At 42.3% G+C, this 10,711-nt stretch overlaps 1 protein-coding gene across 4 annotated transcripts in view; it reads left to right on the top strand.

Moving 5' to 3' along the window:
- Positions 1-10,711, top strand: part of Fkbp15 (FKBP prolyl isomerase family member 15) — a 75,695-nt gene that overhangs the window by 23,269 nt on the left and 41,715 nt on the right. For all 4 annotated transcript variants that reach the window (XM_050131010.1, XM_050131008.1, XM_050131009.1 and 1 more), the window contains exons 5-9: positions 5,219-5,293; positions 5,584-5,682; positions 7,519-7,668; positions 8,750-8,818; positions 9,608-9,754. In XM_050131010.1, coding sequence (XP_049986967.1) covers positions 5,219-5,293; positions 5,584-5,682; positions 7,519-7,668; positions 8,750-8,818; positions 9,608-9,754 — 540 coding nt within the window. The remainder of the gene's footprint in view (positions 1-5,218; positions 5,294-5,583; positions 5,683-7,518; positions 7,669-8,749; positions 8,819-9,607; positions 9,755-10,711) is intronic.

The following is a 10,711-nucleotide window of genomic DNA, read 5'->3' as shown; positions in this document are numbered from 1 at the left end:
CTCGAACTCACAGAGATCCGCATGGGCCTGAAGGCCGAGTGTATCTCGGACTCAGCCCTGGGGCCTGAGTCACACACAAACTAACCCGGGAGCGTGCTGTGTTAGCTAGCAGGCTTGAGTCGGGGGCAAAATAGCCCGACGTTGGACACCAAAATGTAACGGCGTAAGCGAATGCAGACAGATTGTCAAAATATAGACAGCTTTAATGGAGGAATAGACTTACAGAACCACTGTTTCCCGCAAGCGCTGGGAGCATGCTCGCCAAATTTATAGGCAAACTTTAGCCTGAGGCGAACACGCCCCCTTAGGGGTGGGACTTATCCCTACAGTCTGTAACTTCAGTTCAAGGGGATCCAATGCTCTCTTCTGGCCTCAACAGACACCAGGCAGAAGGTACAGACATGGTACACAGACATACATACACACAAAGCATGCATTCATATTAAAAAGTTGATAGCTGGCGATAGCACACACAGGACCTGAGAGGCAGATGCAGGAGGATCTCTGTAGGCTCAAGGGAGATATGGTTTTCTAGAGCTACACAGTGAGATTCTGTCTAAAGAAGAAAGACACAGATAAATTGCATCAGTTATATTGTAAGTTCTTTAGATTAAAAAAAAAACTCTCTGGGGAGCCGTAGAAATGTTGAAGGGAAGATAAATGAAAAAAGGATTGGGGCGCCTCTGTTGTATCCCTTGAGCATATAGCTGCCTTCAGGTGACACAAGCAGAAACTGCTCAAGAAAAGAGAAATTAACAGCCCAGAGTCTTGCATCTCTACATGGCTTTTCCCCTGTGGAACATTTGTTGAGGTCAGGGGTGGTATTAAGTCCAGGTACTGGGCCAGACTCAACAATTTCTGCAGCTTTGTGGTGCGTAATAGAAACACTTCTAGAGGGAAAGGACAAGTGACAACTGTCTTCTTCTCCTTGTATTTGCTAGATTTTGAACTTCATGGGGAAGTAGCTAAAGAACTCAGCTAAAAGTCTGTTGAGTAGAACTTTAAGAACCAAGGAGTTAGAGACTGTCTAGGCACTTAGCCAAAACCTTGGACAGGTCCTGCCTGAGAATCAGGACAACTTAGAAGCAGACTGGTTTGTAAAAATTTTTTAAGATTTGTTTATTTATTTTAGTATATGAATATTTCACCTTTATTGTTTTTCTTTGTACCAAGTGAGGGTGTGGTGCCTGTAGAGGCAAGAAGAGAGCACTGTACCCTCTGGAACTGAATTAGGAGAGTTGGGAGCATGTGCAGGCACTAGGAATTAGGAGTCGACCCTCCAGCATAATCCTCTTACGGCCACTTCAGTTTACCGCTGTGGTGATCAGCCCTTTACTTTGAAAAATAGAATACACATCAGATTTTATTCTTAAAAATATTTATTTTATTATTTTTAGTTATGTGTAAGTATTTGTGTCTACATGTGGGAATATGCATATTCATGCAGGTAGCTGAGGGGCCCAAAGGTGTCTTTTACCTTGGAGATAGAGTTACAAATGGTTTTGAGCCTCCTATCTTGGATTTGGGGAACTAAACGCAGGTCCTCTAGAAGAGCAACAAATGCTCTTAACCACTGAGTCATTTTGTCTCTAGCCCATAGGTGAATTTTAATTATTTGGATGTTTCTGTTTGTTTAATTGATATATAATGCACACAGTCATTCTTAGATAGCCTTATGTAAGTGAACTCATATGATATTTATCTTTTTGTGATTGATTTGCTTTATTAGCTCAGTACCCTCAAAGTTCATCCATGATTTTTCTTTTTTTGGGGGGGGGGGCAGGACAAACTGCGTTGTATTAATCAGCAGAGAAGAGGCAGAATAGGGGGACAAACTGTGTGTGGTATGAATCAGCACAGAGGAAGAGGCGAAAGGGGGCGGGATGAGAGCGTGCAGCTAGGAACTTTTGGAGTGTTGTTAATTTAGGTTAAACAGCCCCAATTTAAAAGAATTTTTTTTGTAAAAGGCTGCTTAAGGGCGTTTGAATAATTGGCTTGGAATTGTAAGGACCCACTGGAAGCTCATGCCTGTGTGACTCAAGCCTGTTGAGATGCATCCACGAACAGAGCCCTTGAGTCACGAATGGGGTGCATGAGAAGTCAGTGAGGAACATCTCCTGACACCCAAGTCCCATCTCAGCAAAAGGTTTGGTTTTCGCTGCGTGGATCAGACTTTTGGCGTGGTGAAGACTTCAACGAAAGCCTGAAACCCCAGGGGACCCCACCTGCATAGAGTCCAAAGCCAGTCTAGTCTGGCTGAGAGCTTGGGCATTTTCCAACACGTTGGCGCCGTGCCCATTGGGAAAAACAGACCCAGCTTGATGGGACCTCCAACAGTTAAGAATATTTTTTTAACGGAACCTCTCCGCTGGTGAAAGAATTCCAATCAGACCAGATTAAGCCAAGGAAAGAATTATTCTACCTAGGTGTATTCATAAAGAGAGGATTTAGCTATGAAATTTAGATGAGGTTTAGGAGACTTGGCTGTGGGCCAAGACTATTTTCTCTCTGATTACCAACATAGTTAACCTATGTTTCCCATCATTAAACTAAACAACTTTGGCAGCATTTCCAGCGTGATCATAAGTCCCAGCTTATCTTCAAACCTGAAGAGGAAAGTATGCAGTTGACTGGGTCACAAAAGAGTCAAGAAACTAGGTGTTTCTTGCTCAGGGCAAACAAGGAAAAGCAGAGGTCTTGGGGATAGACCTGGAATTCTGCTGACCATCCTTGAAATCCAGGAATAAACACACCCTTTGGTCACACTGCAAAATTCTTCTAGTATGCTGCTGGACTCAGTGCAGCAGGATTGTGTTGAAGACTTTGAAGCAGTGTTCATAGGGCACTCCGTCTGTACTTTAGAGTTTGGATGTCACAGACTCCGCACCTCGAGGCCCTGCACTGGCCCTAGGCATGTCAAGTCCTAGAAAACAGGCTCTCTTTATTTCTGCAGAATCGTTATTTACGTTCCCCAACACCATTTCTGATTCTACTAACTTGAATTTTCTCTCTTTATATACTTAAAACTTTTTAATTTATTAGATTAAAAAAAAATACCAATTCAAGTTCCCACTTCCTCCCCTCCCCATTCCCTCCACACACCCTCCCACCTCACCCCCATCCAATCCTCAGAGAAGGTAAGGCATTGCTTTGGGAAAGGTCCAAGGCCCTCCCTACTATATCTAGGCTGAGCAAGGTGTCCATCCAAAGAGAACCAGTTCCCCAAAAGCCAATACAAGCAGTGGGGATAAATCCTGGTGCCACTGCCAGTGGCCCCTTAAGTCTGCCCCAGCAATTCAACGGTCAGTCACATTCAGAGGAACTAGTTTGGTTCTATGCTTGTTCCTTTTCAGTCCGGCTGGAGCTGGTGAGCTCCCATTAGCTCAGGTAAACTGTTTCAGTGGGTGAACCCATCATGGTCTTGACCTCTTTGCTCATATTCTCATTCCTTCCATTCTTAACTGGACTTTGGGAGATCAGCCCTGTGGGTCTCTGCCTCTGCCTCCATCAGTTGCTGGATGAAGGCTCTATGGTGATATTTAAGATAATCATCATTCTGATTACAGGACAAGTCAAGATCGGCCTCCTCTCCTCTATTGCCCAGGGTCATAGGTGGGATCATCCTTTTGCATTCCTGGGAATTTTTCTAGAGCCAGGTTTCTACTAACCCATAATGGCTCTCCTACCCTCATTTCCTCAAGTTCTACTCTCCCCTTCTCTTCTCCTGCCCTCCCCTCTTCCCTCTCCCCCACCCCCATGCTCCCAACCCTGCCAGTCAATCCTGTCCATTTCCAATTTCGAGGTGGGTCTATATATATTTTACTTTGGGTTCACCTTAGTACTTAGCTTCTCTAGGTTCATGAACTATAGGCTCAATATTCTTTGTTTATGACTAGTATCCACTTAGGAGTGAGTACATACCATATTCATCTTTTTGGGTCTGGGTTATCTCACTCGGGATCGTGTTTTCTAATTCCATCCATTTACATGGAATGGAATAAATTCAAGATTTTATTTTATTTTATTTTATTTTACTGCTTGCTGGCTAGAAAAGCCGAGGGAGTTGGGGGAGGGGTCTGGGGTTTTGTCCCATCTGAGAGGTCCTAGAGAGTGGGGCATTCTGCCTTGTGGCTATTCACTCATCTCTTAAGTCCCCTCAGTATTGAAGTAAGCTGTGCTTCAGAGTTCCACTGAGGTTTCCCATCCATGGTTTTTCTTACCCATGATCTTTCTAAGTACATGCTGTAGTTCTTGCTATAATCCTGACTCTCTGTGTGTAGTCCTATACCAAGAAAAATACCAGTAAGAAATAAGGACAAAATAAATTTGCAAACAAACAAAAGTTGAGAGAATCCATTATCAGTGCATTGTTACTATGAGAAACTTGGAAAGAAGTTCATTAGGGAGAAGGAGGTGTATGTCCATGTCCTCTAGAAAACATGGAGAAAGTTCACAGATGCTCAGTCCATAATGGTTTCCAACTGGACACAACCTGAATGAGAGTGAGTAAATAAGCTGAGGTGTATTCATATAGAATAAGAGTGATGCACGATAGAGAACCAAGTATTGGTAAGTAACAGGGCTCGAGTCTAAGTTAAAAAGCAGGACAAAAATCAAGATCTAGAATCATTTATAGTAATTTAACTATAGTGAAATTGACCTGTGACCGAGTCTTAGTAGTGGTTCCCTGGGGTAGGGAGAGATTATGATAGGAAGGGGCAGAGGAAGCTATTAGGATGTAGGAAACGTTGTTTTTTTTTCTCAATCTGGCTGATTCCACATGGGCACATATACATGTGAAAATTCACACACATATCATTTATGTGATTTCTCCCTCAAGTTTAGAAGATTTTTGTTGTTGGTGGTGGTGGTTGATTGATGTTTTTTGTTTGTTTTTTGAGACAGAGTTTCATTCTGAAGTTCTTATTGAATTCAAACTCATGGCGGTCCTCCTGTGTCAGCCTCCCAAGTGCTGGGGTTACAGGCATGCACCACCCAATCTAGCTTGTATCTTCTGTAAAACATCCAGGCACCATCTCTTAGTTACCCCTCACACGAATGGAAATGCCAACAAAATAAAGCAATTGTTAATTATGGCTAGAGTGAGGCCAGAATGACAAGAGTTAAAGTGGGCAATGAAGAATCGTATTCCCGGACTGAACAGTAGCCTCATGTCTTACATCTGCTTTCTTTTTCTGTCCATTGTGTTTGATTACAGTATAGGATTCTTCTTTACATCAGTCAGCAGCAGCCAGTGACTGTTGCTACAATTCATCTGAACTTTGAGCTAATGGTAAGAGCCCCTCATGCGGAGTCACTAGCCCCTTTAGGTTTGTGGGAAAGATGGCCCTAAATATTCCTGGTAGGAAAAGATCCTCTGCTCAGACCTGGACATCAGTAAGCAACCTTTCAAAAAGGTCTCTTGGCTCCTTTTGGGAACGTGGACTAATGGGAGGCTGAGGAAGGAGGGGTCCTTACTATCTCTCCGAGTCCCCTGAGTCAGTCGTGCTCTGTGAGCTGAGATAGTCGAGTTACCCATGTGCTGCTCTGCTTGAATTACCCACACTTTTTTTCTTTTTCTAGGTTCGGTCCAATAACTACAGCACCTTTTATGATGACCAGAGACAAAATTGGTCTATCATGTTTGAGTCAGAGAAGGCTGCTGTGGCGTTCAATAAGCAGGTAAGGTCTTCTTCCTCTTTCCTGTGCAAAGCCAGAGCACTTGTTTGGAGTCTTCCTTACTTACGTTATGGCAAAACCAATACTGCTCTGTGTTATCAATGACAAGGTAAAGAACCCACTAAACTTGCTGTGTTGCAGGAAAAGAATAGAAGTTCTTACTGAAATTGCCTGAGGAAATGTTTAAAGGGAAAAATGGAGAAATATAAGCTTATTTGATTAAACAGTTTTTTCCTATGCTAGAGCAATGGTCAGGTGTTAAAATACTTGTTGCTGTGCAAGTGTAAGGACCAGAGTTCACATCCCCAGCACTCAAATAAGTGGTAGACGAGTGTGGCAGAGGTGGATTCCCAGAGCAAACTGGCTGGTTAGACTAACAGAACCGGGGGCTGTGGGTTCAGCCAGAGACCCTGTCTCAGTAATTATAGCTATCAAGGGAGACATCTAACATTAATCTCTGACCTCCAGACACATGCAGCCTCACATCCATGTGTCCACACATGTGAACACATGTATACACATACCACACACATCTATACATGCAAAAATCCTTACCTTTTTTGCTACACAATTTTCTTAAAGATACATGGAACCTGCAAAAGTAGCATTTCAAAAGACTTGAAATTTTATAAACTCATTGTAGAAAAACATCTAAAAAATCATTTAAAGGCTACTTGGTTAAGTGCTTGTCATGTAAGCATGAGGACTTGAGTTCTATCCCTAGAACTGTGTGACAAAGAGAAAGTCAAGAGTGGTGGTGCCCTTAGAATCCACGTGCCCCCCCCCACAAGCATATAACACACACACACTCATGGCTTTGCTATCCAGTGTAAGGACCCGACTGTTTCTCTGTCCCTACAGCCGTTTTTTAAAATGATCACTCAGAGGCTTATATTAATTATAAATGGTTGGTTTATTACTAGCTAGCCCTTATCTTTAAATTAATCCATATCTGTTCTGTGTATTGCCACATGGCCGATGGCTTTCCAGTGCTCTAGCATCTCCCTCCTTCAGCCGCTGCTTGAGTCTCCCAGACTCCACCCTTCTTCTCCAGTATCTCTGCCTGGATTTCCTGCCTGGCTCTATCCTGCCTTGCCATAGGCCAAAGCAGCTTTATTTACCAACCAATGAGAGCAACACATATTCACAGCATACAGAAAGACTATCCTACATCAACCCAGAGTAACACATATTAACACATTATATTGCTTTTTTAAATGTGTATAATAAGTGTAAGTATGTGTATTCCTTCAAGAGTTCTACATTTTCTGTATTTTATCTTTCCACCTCATGAAAAATTATTTAGGACGCTTGTAATATGGATGTTCTCTGTTATGGTTTGAATGTGCCTTTCCCTCGGAGATTATTGAAATTTAATCACTGAGGTGATGGTAGGAGGAGGTTAGGTCTTTGGGAGTTGATTATTAGATCATGAGATCAGAGCCTCTGTATACTTACTTTTATTTCCTAGGCACATTGCTAAGCACTCTGTTTGAATTGGCCTGTCTAGTTTTCATAGCCACCCTATACGATTTGCAAAGCTCTTCTTCATTTTGCAAGTGGGAATGGGTAGATAGATATGTGGAGATTAAGTTAATTGCTGTAGGTCAGAATTAAGAACTGGCAATGCCTGGATCTGTACCCAGATATCCTGACTCCAATGCTGTCTTCTTAGGCACCTTGATTCCTGGCCAGATTACTAACTTTGGAATGGCTTACTTCTAAACTTGTTACCTGCTTGTTAGTATGCAGTTGTTTGAGGAAGAATATTAGTGGTGATTGAATGGGTATGTATGAAGCTTAAACCAAGCTGATGGTGCTCTGATTTTGACCTTGCAGGTGTGTGTGGCCAAGTGCAATAGCCATTCTTCCTTGGATGCAGTGCTATGTCAGGATCTGGTTGCAGCAGAGGGTCCTGCAGTAGACATTGGAGATTCTTTGGAAGTAACCTATACAGGCTGGCTCCTTCAGAATCAGGTGCTGGGCCAGGTAAGACTTTATTTTCCAAGTTCTTTCTGTGTAAGTGGCCTGCGACCTTCCATGTGCAATGGAAAGTGAACTCTGATCAGTAGGACCCCTGTGAGGGCTGAATCCGTGTCCACAACTGCTTTGGGGCACATTCATGAAAAGCTCCTGTGCAGATGTGCTCAGTGCCCCACACCCACCTCATGTAGGAGGGACACAGTTTCCCAAGGATAACTGATGTGTGTGTCTTGTCCTCACTACCACTTTTAAACCTGAATATATCTTTAAGAAATAGATCTTATTTTTAAAACTTCTCACCATATTTCTTTTTCTTCTTGAAAAAGGCTCACTATGTAGCCCTGGATGGCCTGGAACTTGCTAGGTAGATCAGGCTGGCCTGGAGTTCACAGAGATCTGCCTGCCTCTGCCCTCTCCCCAGAGTTCTGGGATTAAAATCACGCCACTGTGTCTAGCTACCATTTCCTTTTTAACAAACACTGTAAATATGTTGAAAAGTTTGTTTTTAATACTAAATTTTAATACAGAAAGAATTGTATGACTTAAGAAGTGTGAATGTGTAGGCCGTAGTGGCATCAATGTTTAATTCCAGCACTTGGAAGGCAGGTGCAGGCAGATCTCTATGAGTTTGGGCCTGCCCGGTCTACATAGTGAATTCCAGGCCACCCAGGGCTACATAGTAAAAACCTGTATCTAAAAAGGATGGTGAGCTGATTAAGTCCAGTTGTATCCCGGTTTGACCTGGACCAAATCTGTTAAACTCTTGGCTGGAAAAGAGGTACAAGGAGGTTAGTAATCCTCATCCCAACTTCCTGGCAGGACTGTATCAGCACCAGATGAAAACATTTGTTATGATGAAAGGTGCTCAGCTGATGGTGCCAGAAGTGTGCTGCTCCCCAGTGTGGTAAATCCTTGTTCCTGGGTTCCTGGGATACTTGTGATAACCTCCAACCATAATGTAGTCCTATCTTTTTAATTTCCTCAGAGGCTGTGTGCCCATTATTATACCTGTCATTTCCTGTTAGTTGAGTATCATGATTATTGTTTTTGAAACTGACTTGACTTTATTTATTTTACCAAATGACAGGTTTTTGACTCTACTGCTAACAAAGATAAACCACTTCGCCTGAAATTGGGATCAGGAAAAGTAGTCAAGGTAAAAGCCTGTTTTGGAATTTAGCTTAAATGTTGTGGTATGCCTAACCTGTCCTTAACCTCTAGAATCTGGAAATGCTTGTTTGAAGGGTAGGAAGGTGTTTTCTACACTGTTGACATTGGAGAAATGTTTGCTTCTTATACTGAAGATGAGTGCATTTGTTTTCTTTTTCCTCCTAAGGCTGTGATGAAATTATTCCATTGTTCCCACAGCAACTGCCATAATGCTTGCTTCTCACCTGTTTGATATGGTGTAGCCTGAGGAGCACCACTATGACTGAGTTGGGAATTTTGCTTATCAATGAGTATTTTAGCATCTGATCAGTGTCATGGTGTTGGGAATGTGCTGAGTCTTTAGAGACTTTTTCTATTAACCAGTTAAAGCATACTCCTTGAAGTTAGACACATCTCATGTCCAGCATCAGCTTTATACCTACTGAGTGTATGGTCTTTAATGCAGCTATTGAACCTCCAAAACTCTCTTTTCTTACTTAAGTGAAGGCTATGCCAGCAATCATGAATTAAACAAGCAGATGGAATTAAATAAGCAGGTGAAATTCTTAATCATAGCACCTGGAAAGATGTGATTAATATGTGTTAGCTTCCACTCTTTTAATAGTATTTACTTCTGCCCCCCAGCATTTAAATGTTCGCCCAACTCCAGATATGCTAGCTTTTATTCCTTCTTTTAGTTTGTTTATTGCGTGTGTGGTGTATATGTGTAAGTTTATGTGTTTGTGTGCATGTTCTTTTTGTCTGATGAGTTTTTCCCCACTTCTGGTTTCTGTAGGGCTTAGAGGATGGACTATTGGGCATGAAGAAAGGAGGGAAACGGTTAATTATCATTCCTCCAGCCTGTGCTGCTGGCTCTGAAGGAGTGATAGGCTGGGCCCAGCCAACAGACTCAATCTTGGTGTTTGAGGTAGAAGTTAGGCGGGTAAGTGAAACTGATTTGTGTTATGCTTGTAAATCAGATATGAAGATACGGATTGCTTTTTAAAAATAGAAATGGCAGGGCAGGGAGGTTTGTTAAGTCCTTTCCTTCAGGCATGAGGTCTGAATTCAATTCTCAGAACCTACGTGGACATGCTGGTAGGTGGTGAGTGTTAATAATGACCATATGTATTTTTATACATAGTCATATTTACATATATGTATATATAAACACATACACAAGAGACATATATATATATATATATATATATATATATATATGGTCATGTGTTCATAGGAATTTCTGAAAGCTTTAGAAGAAATCTTGAGTGCTTTTCTCTGAGAATGGACTTGGAGTTCATTGTCTTGTCTTTTTTCTTTTTTTCTTTTTTTTTTTTTGAGACAGGGTTTCTCTGTGGTTTTGGAGTCTGTCCTGGAACTAGCTCTGTAGACCAGGCTGGTCTCGAACTCACAGAGATCCGCCTGCCTCTGCCTCCCGAGTGCTGGGATTAAAAGCGTGCGTCACCATCGTCTGGCTATCTTGTCTTTTTTTAGTGTGTAAAAGTCTTGTCAGCTGCCAGGTGGTGGTGGCACACACCTTTAATTCCAGCACTTGAGAGGCAGAGGCAGGTGGTGGATCTCAGTGAGTTTGAGGCCAGACTGATCTACAAAATCAGTTCCAAAACAGCCAGGAATGTTACACAAAGAAATCCTGTCTTGGGCTGGAGAGATGGCTCAGAGGTTGAGAGCACTGACTGCTCTTCCAGAGGTCCTGAGTTCAATTCTCAGCAACCACATGGTGGCTCACAGCCATCTGTAATGAGATCTGGTGCCCTCTTCTGGCCAGCAAGCATACAGACAGATGAAACACTGTATACATAATAAATAAATAAATAATTAAAAAAAAAAAAGAAACCCTGTCTCAAAAGAAAAAAAAAATCTTGTCAGCCAGGTGTGGTGG

The sequence above is a fragment of the Alexandromys fortis genome, unplaced genomic scaffold (genome assembly GCF_014885135.2).
Source record: "Alexandromys fortis isolate MF-2015 unplaced genomic scaffold, M_Fortis_MF-2015_v1.1 scaffold_352, whole genome shotgun sequence".
Lineage (NCBI taxonomy): Eukaryota > Metazoa > Chordata > Mammalia > Rodentia > Cricetidae > Alexandromys > Alexandromys fortis.
Note: the sequence above shows the minus strand (reverse complement) of the source record. Positions and strands in the feature narration are given on the sequence as shown.